A 16,882-nucleotide genomic window follows, 5' to 3' on the forward strand; every position below is an offset into this window, starting at 1 on the left:
GTGATCTGTGACTTGAGGGGGGAGGCCAGACGGCTGGGCCTTCCCCCGAGTTTCCCTGGGGCTGCGTCATCGCCGCCCCGGTTTCTCTGAGCGGCGCTCTTCATTCCTAGGACTTCAGAGCTCCGTCCTGCGCTGATACGTGTGTAATTCCACTTACGTGAGATCCTGGAATCGGCAAATTCGTAGGGACGGAAAGTGGAAGAGGGGTGGCCGGGGACGGGTGGGGGGCAGGGAGCGCTTGCTGCATGGTGACTGCGGTTTTGTGCAGGGCGAGCAAGTCTCAGACACAGACGTGGCGCCGGCTCCCCGGCGCTGGGAAGACACCTGTGAACTGTACACGTGGGAGCAGTTAAACAGGCAGAGCCACACATGTTGGTACATACATATGATGAAAATTTAGACGTTACTCTTATAAACTAGCACCCAGTGCTCTGACTGCACCCAGAGCCATGTCCACCCCCCGCTGCACCCCCACCCGAAGGCCCAGGCGCCCCACTGGGTAGGGAGCAGGCCGGCTTCCCAGGTGACCCGTCTCCCTGGATTCCTCTCCCCGACGGCAGCGCTCAGAGGCCGCTGAAGTGTGTGGGTCGCGTCCCACGCGCAGCTTCGCCCTCCCGACCGCGGCGCCAGCCAGGCTCCTCTTTTCTCAGGGTTCTGGAAGCTGGGCCTTTAGGATCAGTGCGTGAGCAGGTTTGGATTCTTCTGAGGCATCTCTCCTGCGCTGGCAGGTGGGCTCCTTGTCCCTCTGTCCTCACGTGGCCTCTTCTCTGTGCCTGCACATCCTCAGTGTCTCTGTGCGTCCAAAATTCCTCTTATCAGGACATCAGTCGGATTGGATCAGGGCCACCCTAACAGCTTCCTTTTAACTTAATTACTTCTCTAGAGGCCTGTGTTCTCTGAATACAGTCACATTCCGAGGTATCGGACGTTAGGGGCTTCAACCTATGAATTTGGGGGGACACAAGCACTTGTCAACATATGCATTGTTCCATTCGAGTCTAACTGATGCGACAGAGAAGTGAGTGTTTAACGCATCTCAGGACTCCTGCCTGCTTTGCCCAGGTCCGGCATATATACATGGGTTGTCAGACACGGAGTGTTTCTATTCCTGACCGGCTAGTGATGAAAATGAATTTATGTGGATTATATTAGAAAATTCCAAATACAGGTTTTTGTCAAATTCTCCAGATCATCTTCTACAAGAATTAAGACTTTTCGTTCACTCATCTGTCTGCTGGTTCTGTTTTAATAATGTTTTTAGATTAGCACACGTATGGATGTCTGTTTGCTGTACTGGACGGTTCGCGTCCATCTGTTTTACTTTGTCCAACAGGCTGCTTCCTCTTCTGCACAAGCACGTCTCACCCTTGCCTGCAGCCTGCAGGCGGCCGGAGCACCTCCCGCCGGAACCTACACAGATCCTTGCTCAGCCTCGGCCTGGGATACCACCGAGGGGCTCAAATGCAGCCTGTGACAAACACTGTCATTGCCGATACGCAGTTCTTTGATTTAGTTTTTCGGTCTTTTTCTACCTCTTTTTCTTTCTTTCATAATCAAATTTAAGCGAATGCTGAGAGTATTTTCTGTCACCTGCTGTCATTCTGCGTGGTACCTAACAAAGCAATATGCTTCTGTGTCCTAGGAAAGCAAACCAGGGGGACCGGGCTAAGACTAGATTAATCTCAAACTTCCTGTGCATTCACACCGTAAGGTTGAAATGTGAGTCCACACCTCAAAACCAAATTAGGTGCTTATGAAAGCTGTGACTGCAGCAACCACGAAAGCCATGGGGCGTCTGCCGCTCAACATGCAGCTTGTTCTCAGCCGTCTTTAACAAGCAGGCAGGCCAGCTCCAGTTCAGCCGCTTAATCATAGTGGGCCATAGTATATACAGAGATTTTAGGCCAAGTACCTTTTAACTCATAATTTGAGGAGACTGTTAATGTAGCAAGTCATGATGTAGCTGACTTGCAAAGCAACTATGGTGAACACGCTAAAGGTGCCCGATTGCAGAGGTCATTGCCTACTCTTCACGGCCGCTGGACTTCCCTGCTGTACCTCTGAGTAACACAAGATGGAATAGTGTGGCCATTAAGAAGAATGGCAGTGAGGCCCATGTCTCATAATGAGAGCTATTTCATGTTACAAAAGTGGAGGGGAAAAAAACAAATATTGAATATGTATTATGATTACAACTATATGAAGGTGAATTAGAGATCATCTTAAGGACATAATAAATATATAAAGTTACTTTTATTAAGGAGATGGGAATACAGAGATTTTTTTTCTCTTATGTAGTTTAAGGAATGTGTATATATTAATTTTGTTTTCAAAGATTTTTAAAAATACAACTTTTTTGCTAACACAAAAATACTTTAATAAGATGAAAAAGTATAATAAACTAAAATTGAGGCACTCTGTGTTAATTCATCAAATCTTCCCTGGATCTCTAACTCCTTTAATTTCCCCAACATAAATACAGGGTGGGGCAAAAGTAGGGTTACATTTGCGGGTATGCGAAACACAGAGCTTATTCTTGTATTGTTATTTATTAATTATTGTATTATTTTTCATACGGATAACTGTATACCTACCTTTGCCCTGCCCTGTGTTGAAGGGAAGTATTTCTTACTTTTGAAGTTCGTGACATAATTTTTGATATTCAGATTATTTAGGACTTGCACTAAAAGCTCTCTTTAAAAACAAGACAAGATGATCACAACTAAGAAACATCTCGTTGTAAATGCTCCCTAATAGGACACAGAAATCAAAGCAATTGCTCTGAGCTTAGGAAATTAAAGTAGTACGTAACCTGCAAGTCAATGTTTGGATAAATGTTTAAAACATTTTAAGCAGTAAGATCTGCTCATATGGGCTGATTTTCTTATACATTCAGTCAGCATCTTGCAATTTAGAAGACCAACCACCAGATCAATAGGACCCACTTAGGAATGCTGAGGGAGATCTATTTTTTAAATTGCTCCCATGTGTTTCCTTTTTATTAAAGAAATGGGATGTGTATGTAATTTATAATTCACCTTTCAAATTTATTATAACAACAGGCCAGCTTTATCATAAGAATTCTGTATTTTATGCCTGGACTTTGGCCAAAAGGGAATTTTATTGACTGTGCCCTAAGAATGTCTTGTCATTTTCTCCTTCTGAACCCCTGCACCCACCTCAACTTTGTCTTTAATAACCAGTCCCCAACGTAACATTTTAAAAAAATTATCTTTATTGTTGAAAGAATTACAGATGTCCCCCTTTTTCCCCCCACTGATCCCCTCCACCCCGCATCCGCCCCCCCAGGCCTCCCCCACACTGTCTGTGTCCGTGGGTTATGCACATGAGCATACACGTTCTTTGATTCGTCTCTCCCCACCCACTCCCCCACCCCGTCTTCCCTCTGAGACTCCTCAGTCTGTTCCATGTTCAACATTTTTAAAACTCAGACCCATATTCTCTTACCAAAGTACACTGAAATCTTTTACTTTCCTTTGAAATCTTATAGAATACATGTTCTCTACTGTTTATTTGCCCTTAAACAGATATTGTTTTATAATAGTTACAATGGTTAGTTTAGATAGCATTGAGTGAACTTTGTTTAATCACGATGGTCATCTACCATAGACTTACTAGTGTTCTCTCTGTTTTACAAATGAGAAGGTTAAGATTTGAAGAGTTTGAGCCCCTTTCTATGGGTAGAGGCATAGGATATTTATGAGGGTAAAATAAATTAATACTTGTCAGCATTTAAAGCAATACCAGGAACCCAGCAAAAACCCAGCAAGTATTGTCTCTTATTTTTATTATGTTTCATTCTTAAAATTATCCCTGCCTTAAAGAAAAAGCCCTAACATACCAATTACACTGTTTTGATTGTATCTAGTCCAGGTTACTAAATTGGGGAGAAATTAGGGCAACATCAGCAGCAATTCATTTTTAGGATGTTCCAGCTGACGAAGTTTCTGTTGATATGGATTTAACCAAATGTGCTTCTTGTTTCTAATGATCGTGTAGAGAGAGGTCTGCCTGCCTGGACGTCTGTCTGATGTAAGTTCTTAGAAGGAAACTCTTCTGTGTGCTGCCCAGTGTAAAAGGCAGGGTGTGTTGGGGGCAGGGGTTTAGCAATGTAACAGCAGCTCTGTTTCTTTAAGATTGCTCAGTGATTCGTTATTGTAATGACAGTAATTATATTTATAGCTACCATGCTTAAAGCTTATTTAGAACTATACTGAGTAGAATAAAATAATGTAGAATGGAAGAAAACTAAGTGTTTCACACAATGGAACTTTCCACAATACTTAAGTTATCAGTAAGGAATTTTACTGTAAGAGGAGCCTTAAAATATTGCTATTCTTTTTAATTATAACCAAACAATATTGCTTAAACTTTCCCTGTGTCTCAGAGTCTGCATGGTTCCAAAGCACAGATTCGTCGTTCACATACACCCTTCTTGAAGCAATCTAAATACATAAACCCCACTTTTCCTGATTGTCATAGAGTTAAACAAGCTAGGAAACAAATTACCAGTAAGACAATAACAGTAAAACATTCCATTGAGAATGAAAAGACAGGCCACAGATGGGAAGAAGATATTTGCAATGCATATCCCAACCAACAAAGAACTTATGTCCGGACTGTCATGTAGAAAAACAATAGAAAAATCAGGGAAAACTCTTGACTGGGCACTTCACCAAATGGGATGGTCATCTGACCAGTAATGAGCATAACAATATTAATCATTGGGGAAATGTAAAAGTAAAACACAACAAGAACCCCGGCCAGTGTTGCTCAGTGGCTGCGTGTCAGCCCACGATCCAGGAGGTCATGGTTTGATTCCCAGTCAGAGCACATGCTGGGGTTAGGGGCCGGATCCCCAGTAGCGGGCATGCAGGAGGCAGCTGATCAAGGATGTTTCTGTCTCTCTCTCCCTCTCTCTTCTCTCTGAGATCAATAAAAACAGTATAAAAAACCACAATGAGAAAAAGGAAAAAAGTAATAAGATATCTCTGCATATCTGCTAATGTCTAAAATTATGATGACATCAAATTCTTTCAAAGATGCAGAACAGCTGGAACTTTATATGTGGCTGCTATGTGAAAAAAATAATGCAATCATTTTAGAAAGCTTTTGGCGAAGTCTACGAAAGTGTATCCATGCTTATCTGATTACCTGGCACTTCCATCCTAAGGTAAATATTCAAGAGAAAGCCATGCCTAAGCCGCTGCAGGCATGTTCATAACAGGCTTACCGTATTAGCCTAAAACTGGAAGCAGCCCACCTGTCGTGGGGATTAAGTGGATAGATTATGGCTTAGTCATCAACGAAATACAGCCTGAAATATGAAAAGCAGGGAGATGGAAAGGGGTGTCTATCTCAATCCATTTTTTTCCTATCAAATATTTGTTAGAATTCACAGTTTCAATCAGTGAGTATGTATATGGAAGTAAGTCTCACAGAGAGAGGGAAAATGAATGGATTCCTTCAAGCACTGGGGATAAGAGATCACCCCGCAGTGTTATAGTCGGGGCGCTCCTAGCAGGCGCCCCTGGATATGCGATGCACCCCGGAGGAGCTGCTCACACCGACAAACACCAGTTCCAGTGTTTGTAAAATAGACTTTCAGATATTTTCTAAACTGAAAGGTGAGGGGACAATGAAGAGAGGAATCTGTGTAGTTCACACTGAAAAGCATAGGTGAGAGCCGTCTATTATTTTTGTTTGAAAACTCATTTTCTCTGCAGCCTGACTCGCTGCCCGTTTCCTCCGCAGGTTTCTCCTATGTCATCTTACATGTAAAATCTGTGCCTTTTAAACAGCCAATCCGGTCGTTTTAACGACATGTCTTTGTCTGCTTTTAGCTCCATTTCCCCATTTATCTTCCTGCGGTGTTTGTATAGAAGCATTTTAATAGTAGAGAGCGCATTTTTATACACGCGGCACTTGTTTCTCAAGCAGTTGCTGGGGAAAGCCGTGCAAGAGTTTCGGTACCGGCCCAGGAGAAGCAAAGCTAAGCCGCGAGCGCTTTCTCCGACCAGGCGCCACCTTCCCCCTTCCCTTCCCCCTCCTTCCAGCCGCACCACGGGCGTGTTTATTGAGCACTTGCTACGTTCTGAACCGTATTTAACCAATCCCCCGCCCCGCAGCTCTTGAGCACCATTAAAACTGCCCACAGACTGTCCTGGCTACGCCCGCCGTGGAGTCACCTGTCATCACGTGGGTCTGGGTGGTGCCGCCCCAAGGACCGCGCTTCACGTCTTTCTCCTACTTATGTTCCCATGTTCATTTTCTGGTTCTTGCTGCTGACTCTTAAATACTTACAACCCTCCCTGAAGCTCCACTGTTAGAGACACTTCTCTGCTCTGCTAAAGGCATGAGATACTGTTGAGGATGAAATATCTTTTCCACTGGGGACCCACATGCCTGCGCCCGCCATGTCAGCTGGAATTTGTTTAAGCCTGTCCCGGGATCGTAGCAGGTCATTAGCGAAACCATCTTCCCCAGTCTTGGCTCCAGAGTCCTGGAGAACTAATTCCCCCAAAGTGGGGAATTTGGGTCTCGGGCTCTGTTGATACCTCTCCACGCTCCTCCCCTGAGGTCACTACAGTTACTGTGTGTCTTAAGGAAGATAAAAAATCAGGCCTGCCCTTTTCTTTTGGGGGCTCATTGGAGAAGAAATTTCTGAGAAATGGTGTTGCGGTAAATTTTAGATGCCCATTGTTTATTCTGTTACTATCTGACTTGCAAAATAAAAAGTGGTCGGTCCCATATCCCCGTTTGGTTCAGAGAGATGTCCAATCTGGACTAGAGTCCACGGAATGAAGTTAAACATGTAGATCTTCTAACTTAGAATTGGCCCGCCCGGAAATAAAGTCAGGAAAAGTGGATCCCGACCTCTCTCCAGCCCAAGGCTTCGATGGGGACATGAGAGGCCGTGAAGGGTGATTTTCTGATCTGGCCTAGGAGCAGACCAAATTCACAACTCGAGGTTAGACTGAGGGGCCCCTTTACGTAAGCCGCCCCTGCCCTCTGGTTGTCCTCCCTCCCGTGCCAACGATGCTCAGGGAAACACCAAAACGCTGTGGCCTGGCGGCGGGCCCCGGTTCCAGAGTCCCGTTGGCGGCTGTGAGTTTGATTGTTCAACCCCGGGGAGCACAGATGTGGCCAGTCGGCAAGGATGTGGCTTCCTTTCTTCAGAAACAAGACCAAAAAGACAAAATTCCTTCCCCTTTTACATAAGGAATAATAAGTGGGAAGCTGTCCAGGGGGAGCCCCGCACTTGGGCACCTACCACGCCCCGAGGGGTAGCTGTGCCCGCGCACTGAGCTGGGAAACTGGGCTCCACGGGAGTGTGCGGGCCCGGGCCTCGCGGCCACAGGCGGGTCCCTCGCGTCCAGGCCCGGGGGCCTTGCGTTCAAGCCGCGCTGTCGCCGTCGCGGTGCGCACTGTCCGGGCGGGTGAGCATGCTCTCCCCGAGCCGGCGGCCTCTCTAACGCCCTCTCCCCCGCCTCCAGGAGATAGTCAACTTCAACTGCCGGAAGCTCGTGGCCACCATGCCCCTGTTCGCCAACGCCGACCCCAACTTCGTCACCGCCATGCTGAGCAAGCTGCGGTTCGAGGTGTTTCAGCCTGGAGATTACATCATCCGAGAAGGAGCGGTGGGCAAGAAAATGTACTTCATTCAGCACGGGGTTGCCGGCGTCATCACCAAGTCCAGCAAAGAGATGAAGCTCACCGACGGCTCCTACTTCGGAGGTGAGTGCGAAAGCAAGGCCAGCGGGCGGCAGGCAGTGAGTGGCTCGCGGCCATGTGTCCTCTCGAGAGTTTTGGAGATGTCAGAATGTTGGCTTGTTGGTTTTCCATATAAATCTGTATTTGAATTGTGATAAAAAGTGTCTATAATGGCATGTTTTCGCATATCAGGCCTCATCAAGCTCAATGTGGAAATGTCCCTCAACACCAAAAAACCTGGGGTGCGTTCCTCAGAAGAAGGCAGGAAGTCTGCCCTCGGTATCCGCAGGTTTGTCCTGCAGGAGGAATTCAAGGGAAAGTCTTTTTCTTCTCACCAGTGAGGGGCTCAGGAAGTGCTCCTTACAAAGTGCTCCTTATGAAGTACTCCTTACGAAGTGCTCCTTACAAAGTGCTCCTTACTATTTCAAACTCATCCTTCCCAGACCTTAGCCTTTTGCATCTCTTTGAAGGCTTCTCTATCACAATCCATGTATCCCAACTGTGTCTCCTTAGAACTTCTCATAGCTCCCCAGAGTCCTAGTCTCAGGGAACCTCCCACTGAATTGGTACCTGTCTTCCTTCAGCGATTAGACGGCAAGTGTGGCATCAGAGGAGCAGCTTGAAAGTCAAAGATGCCCAGGCCCCATCCATCAGAGATTCTGGTTCAGTAAGTCCAGGCTGAAGACACATTTTTGTTTGTTTATTAGAGAGTAATCGGCCAGTGTATCTTGTGTCACAAGGGAGGAGGGTGCGGGTGGACTAGATGAAAGAAGGTGAAGGGATTAGCCGAAGAACAGATACGCGTAGCCCATGGGCCCAGACAACAGTGAGGTGGTGGCTGGAGGGAAGGGGTGGGGGCCGGGCGGAGGTGGGCAAAGGGGGGGGAAACTCAGGGACGTCTGTAATAGCGTCAACAATAAAAAAAATCGGTAGTAAGAAAGGGAAAGTATTCAAATCAAATTAATCGGAGTTGAGAACCAGTTGATGTATTACATTTTGTGTTTTATAATAATAATTATAATAATAATCTGAGTTTAAGAAGTTTTCTTCAGTAACAGGTAAGAAATACTTATTAGAAAAGGTTTATAATTGTATTAAATGCTTTTGGGAAATTTATCGGAATAACCATAAGGCTCTTATACATTAATCTACTGCTGAGTAAAACATACAATTCAAATAAATAGCTTCTTTGACTTCCCGCTCACCCATTAAGGACAGTTTGAAGCTTCCGTCTTTTCCTGTCTTGCCTCTTTCCTCCCTTGTCACTGATCTGCGTTGCCTCATGAGCCCCTTGGCCCTTCTGTGGAGATTGTGCTAAGAGAAAAGAGCAGCTTAGGAGATGCTGAGAACCTAAAGGGTTCTGTGTGAGAGAGCGCGGAGAAGTCACGTTCGAATGAAGAAAAGAGAGAGCAGAGGAAAGCGGCAGAGCAAGAAATAAACGTATGATCTATGAGCCTTGTTTGGCAGAAGGTGGTTTGGAGGGAAAACATTTTTGAGGCAATTAAAGGAGCTGTGGTATAAATATGAAAACGTTAGACATTAGCAAGCTGTACCTTCTCCTCAAAGCCATCCACAGCCCAGCTGGTGGGGCTCAGTGGTTGAGCATTGACCTGGGGACCAAGAGGTCACCTGTTTGATTCTCAGTCAGGGCACATGCCTGGGGTTGCGGCTCTATCCCCAGTGGGGGCCTGCAGGAGGCAGCTGACCGATGTTTCTCTCTCTCTCTCTCTCTCCCTCTCCCTTCCTCTCTCTTTAAAAATCAATAAAAACATACGAGCTGAGCTCAAAGTGCTATCCATCCAGAAAAGGGACCGAGATGAAACTATAGACCACGATGAAACTATAAGTCATCCTAGTGATGGGCCGAGAGCTCTAACTTAGCTCGTGTGGGAAGGCAGTGAACAGTGAACCAGAACTGGAGTTAATGCGCTGGAGTCCTGATGGGCTTGAGAACTTGCTGAGGTCAGAGCAGTAGAATAAATTGAGCTGCAGATACAAGGAGTGGTGATGTGAAGGTGAGTCAGCTGTTGGTTGGTGACCCTGAAGTCGAGGAGATCACCATTCAAATACTGGCTGCCTAGGAATTTAAAAATGAAAGATAGTAGTGAGCTAGTTAAAGAAGCTGAGAACAATGTGCTGGATGAACCGTTCCAGGCATCCCGAGGCCCAGTGGTCATAGGCCTTCAATGTTACGACAGGAATGGTCTGCGTTTCAACGGAGGCTACTTAAACTAAATCAAGTCGACACTTTTAAGATTATTTTTTCTTTGACATATTACTCACGCTCTTTTCCTTATTTTCTCTCCATCTCTAATTTTTCTTTGTGATTTATTTGCAACATTTATTTTTAAAAAGATGCACAGAAACCACAGGACTGAAAGATCCTTATTATGCTGAAAAAGTAGAGATCATTTTACAGTCACTTTTGTGTTCTCACCCTCAGCATATTCCCTGAGACATCGTTTTTATTGACTGAATCTAATTTTGGAGTCATCATTAACTGAATAGTATTTCATATCATTAAGTTAGTTATCAACCTTGTGACAAATGATCTCTATTTATATATTTTTTTCCATTTTCCAACATAAAATGTCTACTCTTTTTGTTTCTCCCATGAGGCCCTAACAAGTTTCTAAATGTGAACCGAACCATTAGACCTGGCGTTTTGGTAAAACCCAGCTTGTTGCTGAGAAGATTCCTTTTCGGTCCCTTTCTTGACTGCTCCTGTCTTTTCCTCTCCAGCCTCGCCCTGGGCTTCCAGAGCCTCGACGCCACGTCGCTAAAACCCGCCCCACTTAAGCCGGTGTAATGCAGGAGCTACCCTTAGGAAACTGCTCCCAGTCCCTGGATAAAGGTCGTGCAGAATCATTCTGCCGTGAGGCTCTTTAAGGACCCTGTCATGCTTCACTGTGTTCGCGGGGTCTAGGAGAGTTCCGATGCGGGGAGGAGCGTGTACCTGGCTAAGCGCACAGCAGCCAAGGGAGCAAGTGCAGGGCCTGCGTGGAAAACGCTGGCCTTCGGATTTTTATTTCTAATGCCGTCTCCTTCTCTCACCTCTGCTGGTCTACACTGTCACCCCCGAGAGGTGCGGTCCAGCGAGACTGCCCTTCTGGGGGCACAGTAAGTGTCCTCTGGAGGCACTACGTATACACTTGGAAGCAATTAAAATGTTTTTGACCTTCTCAGCGTCACATTTGTATCTGGTAGAAGAGTTAACAGACATGCATATGAGACCCGGGGCTCTCTTAGCGCAGCTCCTGCATTTAAACCTCCTGAAGGTCTGATTTGAGAAATGCACCGGCTCACGCTGTTCGTGAGGGCAGCGTGCTCTGAACGGGTTCCTCGGGACGGCGGTGGTGCCCGCGGTTACTTCGCGGGCCTCACTGCAGGGGACAGATGGCTGCCTCCTCGCCCGCCGTGTCCTCATTTCAACTCTGTCTCCCGCCCGCTCCCTTTCCATGTGGCCTTCCGCTGGCGCTGACAACGGAGGCTTTTTATTCTGGGCCCGGGTTTTACTTCCTCTTAAGTTTAGACCTTCCCTTTGCCTCTGAGGGGCCACCGGGCTAAACCCCGACAGCGGTGCAGAGATCTCCCCCTTAAACTGTGCCCCGCGTGCAACTGGAAGGTGCCTGAGGAGCCGGAGCATATGGTGCTGCTTGGTGGTTCTCTGCTCATAAAGTTGCAAAGTAAACGATCAGATTCTATCTTTAGGAACAAAACTAGGGAACGATTAGGAAGCGGCATCCAGGGAGCCGGGTTCCTGTTCCGTCTCTGGCGATGGGACCCGACCGCTTGCCCCCTGGGCAGCTTGGTTACCGCCTGGGGCCTTTGGAGCATCGCCTGCAAAGTGATTATTAGGACAGAAACTCTGCAGCCTGCCAGCTCCATGACTCGCTGGAATGGGGCTCCTGGGGGCGCATCCTTTTAGCAGTTTGCCGCTTCTAATAGCTTCCTGAGCATCTAGGATGTCTTCCTGCCTATTCTAGAGGCCACGTTATTTTTAAAGGAAGGCTGTGTATTTTGTTTGCGATATTATAGTTAGGATGTTTTCTAGGACGAGACCCTAGGTTTTAAAAAAGAAATGGGGGCAGGTAATGTGTGTGATGATTCATGTTCTGGTGTATAAAAACGAACCTCAGCTCCGTTTTGGGAGGGCAGTGAACAGAATAGAAAGTGTCAGGGGCGGGCTGTGAAGTTCTTCGAAATGAGACAGGAGGAGTGTTCAAGGGCGCGGTCGTCAGAGTCGGATCCGAGGAGCTGCTGGGCCTTGAGAAAGTCACTGACCTCCAAGCCCGTTTCCACGTCTGTCAGATCAGGAGAGTAAGTCCCACCCCCTTGGGCTCGCTTAGAGGACTGGGCGGCTTGGGCATCCCTAGGAGGTTGGCATAGCCCTGGGACACGGCCTGTGCCGTGTCGTTGGGCAGTGACAGGCACGGGGCTGCGCAGCAGAGCCGCGGGACACGGGGGAGACGCGGCTGAGGCATTGCTGCCGCAGCACCCAGGCCAGGTAGGTCAGCGCGGGGCACCCAGCTGTCCGTTTGTGCCGTCTCCTGAGTCACCGTTAGTCTGTGTCCACGGGCAATGAAGTTCACTCGAAATTAATGTGTGTGAGTGGTGAGGGTGGGGTGGGGTAAATAGTCTCAAAAGCTTTTGTACACTGAAGATCACCTCATCTCAGCACTCTCATTTCCTCACGCCACACACGAGCATGGCTGTGCAAACACACGCCCAAGAAATAATGCTGTAGGATCATCCAAATCCTCTAAACAGCTAGTGCTCCGTGTGCCAGACATTGTCCTAAATAAGTTCACGTATGTCATGTAACTCCATATTAGATTAAAATAGCTACAGGATATATAATCTTTACCATTTTCAATATCAACTTCCCAAGTGCGTTAGAATCGAGATGGAAGAGCAAACGTGTTTTTAAGAACTAAATTATTCAGAAACATTTTGGTAACATTTAGAATGAGGAGGGATCCGATCCATGATCTCATGTCCTTGTACAAATGAGGGGCTGGAGGGCTCCCTGGGCCAGAGCCCTGAGGTGACAAGGATGGGTCACGACTCCAGGACACTGCTCTTCCTGCAGTAACAGGTGCATGTTCCTAAGGCGTTACCAGTCATGTTGCTTTATGGCGTTTAAGGAAACAAGGATTCTTTCCTCTTGGATTGAATGAGATTGAAATGTTGGAATATCCTCAGCAAATTTAAAATGCCAGAAGTATTTAAAAAGTTTCCTTGTCCCGCATGCTGTATGTGACAAGAGACACATTAACGACACAGTAATGTTTTAATGGCATGTAGTGAGTGGTTCCCTTTGCTAGGATATGTGTGCGTGCGCCCCAAAGAAAGGAACAGAAGGTTCCAAAGACGTGTCTAAATATTCTTGATGCCAGGAAGACAGTTCACAGGCCCTCGCACTCACACAGTTATACTGGACACGAAGGAGAACATTCGTTAAAGTCTAATAAATATCAGACTCTTTAAAGAAATAGCATTGGAAAATGTAATTGGATTCGTCGCCCAGTGATTGGCTCACTTATTAATTCAGTACGTACTGATTTACTCTCTTGTTGTAAGGACTTAAAATGAGTGCATTAACAGTTCTCACTTTCTTGGAGTTTATAAGATATTTGTAAGGATGGAACAAGCACCAATGCCTCCTGCCTCAACAAGGGACTGGAAATATTGGAACAATACTTATTAAACCCTGAAATCATTTTGTGTGCATAACTTACACGTCTGTGCCTGTATTGCTATAAGTTAGACGAGACGATGCAATATAAATATTTAGACAAACTTCTAATAGGCTATCTTTTTAAAAGAAACAATATAAGTAGGTAAAGGTGTCATTATTGCTCTCATTACAAATGTTCCAGTGAGAGAGGCACCAGAGCAATACTTCCACATGGTGTCCTCTGTATCTCTCCCCTTGTCCTCTCTGATTAGAAAGGAAGCGATCCAGACAAAAGTTGATGCCTCGTTGCTGAAAATCCTGGACCTGGTGCAGCAATTTTTTGGCTTCCACGCTGTCAGTCCGAGCGCGGAGTTCAGAGGAAAGAAGGGACTTGAACTAATCATTCCATCAGCGTGGAGCCTGAGTGTTCCGATTGGACTTCTTCTCGGGTTAAATTAAACACACGGGAGCCTGATCACTTCCCTGCCTTGAATGACACAGAGTTACAAGATAGCACACTGTAGATGGAGATTAATTTTCTTACTAGACTCAATTTCTGTGAGCCGGGATAAGATCAGCCGCAGAAGCACAGGAGGATGTTACAGTGAAGGGGAATATGTATTGCAGGACTTCACAGTGCCTGCGCTCGGGACGGGCCGCCCTGCGTGGAAAATGTCAGGCGATTGGGGGACGATTTCAGGCAAGCAGAATTAGGGGACATTTTCAGGCAAGAAGAATTAGGCGAAATGATTGTATTTGAGCAAATCCCTTTTACATCTTAGGCTTCTACCACAGAATGTATTCTTGCTTGACCAGCCAACAAAGTACGTTTTACATCTTAATCATAACCCCTCCCCTCAAAACCTGAACTTTATCCAGTGAAAGCTCATAGTTGTGTAAAACCTTAGGTGATGTAAAGTTCCTTAACTGTAGTTATTGAAAACCGTAAGTTTCCCTTTTGTATGTCTTCCCAAAGCAGTAAAGAGGGTTTATGTGAGAAGACGGAACTGCTGGCGTCTGATACCCTGAGAAGGAGAGAACTATGTTGCATTGTGAGCGAGTCCTAGCTCGTGCCCGGTTTTCCGAGGCCCTCAGAGTCACTCATCTGTCGTAATCACCATGTTTTGTGTGGATGTAGATTTATACCTTGTAGGTTTGCTGGAGGGCATGTGTTGTTTTGGGGGAAAGTCAGCATCCCTGCCATGATTCATTGGAACATCTCTGGACTGAGCCCCTTTGTTGCTAGAACTGGGAAGAGAGGAAGAAACTGGTGATTGCTGGTCTTGGTCACCTTCTCAGATCACATTTTCTCAGGGACCATGGAAATGACTAAGAAGCCAGAATGCAGATACCTCAGTAATGGGAGCTGAAGGGAGCCAGTGGAGATGTTTATGCGGACTGCACCTTCCACATGCAAGGTAGGGTTTTTACAATGTCTGCACTCCAGGGCTCTGGGAATACCTGAGAATGAAGACATTTCCCACCAGCCTCTGAGTGGGAAGTCCACCGCCTTGAGGACTGAAACGGAGACACACAAGCGGCATCGGAGGAAGTGAGGTTTCATTTCCACCCAGAGGACAGCATTCCCCGACGATATCTTGGATTCGGTGTCCAGTTCTTCGCATTTGCTGTATCACCAGACGGCTGTGCCTGAACCAAATGCCCAGGCCCTGGGCAGCCTGGGGGAGGCGGAGGGAACCCCACAGAGAAGGGAGGTGACTATTCCGTGGGAAAGGCCGCCCCCCGAGGTCCAGCTCTGCCCGTGGGGCTGAAGGGGAGGGTGTGCCTTCCCACAGAAGATCCCCATCAGGAGCTTGAAGGCCGTTGCCAACATCGCCAGGAACTGGGCCCGAATTTGCTGAAATCGCGCTAACAGGGACAGAGGACGGCTGGGAAGGATGTCTGTGAAGAGCTTGCTGTCGAACCAGAGCTTCAGAATCCTGCCTGTTTGGAACCGACTTAGAGGGACATCTAACCATTCAATAAACAAAAAATGATTCGAATAGACATCAGAGGTCCCGAGACATCAGTAACCCCACTCCTATCGTGCTCTAGGCGAGCCCTGTCCCTCTGACACATCCCCTTGTTTTATTTTCCTGGGAAGTCATCCGTATTCCAGTTTGGTCAGTCAGGGTTTTCTGTGTCCCTCTGGAGGGTGAGTCCCTGCGGGTAAGGAACCTGTCTCACGCCTGCAGCACCTGGAGACGCCTGATGCCTGTTAGACGGTGATGTAAAGGTCTTGGATGGATGGATGGATGAAGTCACGTCCGAGCTGAGCTGCATAAACCCGACAGTAGTGTGCCGAGGAAAGCGGGGACGGAATGGCAAAGCAGAGAGGAACCATATGGAGCCACTTCGGCTTCTTCTCCGCGGGAAACCGCCCCTGATGGTTGAAATCAGTCTAGCTCATTCTGAAGTAAAGCATGGCCCTCAATGTGGCCTTGGAAATTGATTTTTAAAGTAGATTTGGCCTTCTGTTATGGATGGAAACTTCTGGAAGTCTGTTCAGAGTGTGATAGGCTGACAACTAGGTTGTTTTCCCCACTGGAGATGGACCTGTCGCTCTTGTCGGGCACAGGGAGGAAGCAGAACTCTTAGGGGAGAGAAAGCAGCCCCCCATCTCTCCAAACTAATGGCCCTGCGCCCTCCTGCAGAGAGAAGCTGCCAGATGGCCACCGTGCGGTCCGTGGGGCGCACAGCAGAGCGGTGGCCCGGCCGGGATGGAGCACCAGCCCCGGGCTGGGAAGCGACAGCCTCGCTCAGCTGCTCGCGGCAGGAGGCTGCCGCCCCGCGGGCCCCGTAAACCGGGCTCTGCGGGAGCCCCGGGAGGGAAGGCAGAGTCGGGCAACACAGTCGGACCTGTTAAAACAAGCGTTTCGTGCACAGATGCTGCGTCTCGGAGCTGGGCTCGGATCGCTTGGCTCCTGCTTAGCTATCAACTAGGAATATTTTTGTTTCAGTTCCTTTTAATTTTCATCTTCACGGCAATTTCCTTGAATGCATCTTCTGCCGCTAAGACATTTTGAAAATGTTCGTTGGGAAGGAAAAGGCTTACAGTGGATTAAAATTGTCTCTTTTCTTTATGAGCAATGTTTTAATCAGCCCAGTGCAGTATCTGAAGGGGGGCCTGGTGGGACAGGAGTGACTTCGCGTGGACTGAGGCTCCAAGGTGGCCCGATTACCAACCAGTTATTTAGCTTTAAGTAGGTTAACCGAATTCCTTTAGCTGAGCGCAGTCATCTGTAAGAAAGGATAACTCAGTTTGCAGGGAGGTGGCAAGGACTGATTGTGTATGTGTGTGTGTACGCATGGGTCTTGTATGTATAATGCCAGACTCGCTTTGCTAAAGTGGAAGCCGACACAAAGTCAAGTGTTCATTTGCTGCAGCAGCCCAGCTCCCTCAGCATAGTCACAGACACCTACGCATCCATTTAGTGAATACTGGCCACGGGATGGTGTGCTCAGGGC

The 16,882-nt window shown here is 47.2% G+C and overlaps 1 protein-coding gene across 1 annotated transcript in view; it reads left to right on the top strand.

Annotated features, from left to right (window-relative positions):
- The window catches only part of HCN1 (hyperpolarization activated cyclic nucleotide gated potassium channel 1), a 254,087-nt gene that overhangs the window by 218,383 nt on the left and 18,822 nt on the right, over nucleotides 1–16,882 (top strand). The window contains exon 6 of the mRNA XM_087815043.1: nucleotides 7,518–7,758. Coding sequence (XP_087671169.1) covers nucleotides 7,518–7,758 — 241 coding nt within the window. The remainder of the gene's footprint in view (nucleotides 1–7,517; nucleotides 7,759–16,882) is intronic.

This window comes from Miniopterus natalensis, chromosome 3 (genome assembly GCF_054644295.1).
Source record: "Miniopterus natalensis isolate mMinNat1 chromosome 3, mMinNat1.hap1, whole genome shotgun sequence".
Classification (NCBI taxonomy): Eukaryota; Metazoa; Chordata; class Mammalia; order Chiroptera; family Miniopteridae; genus Miniopterus; species Miniopterus natalensis.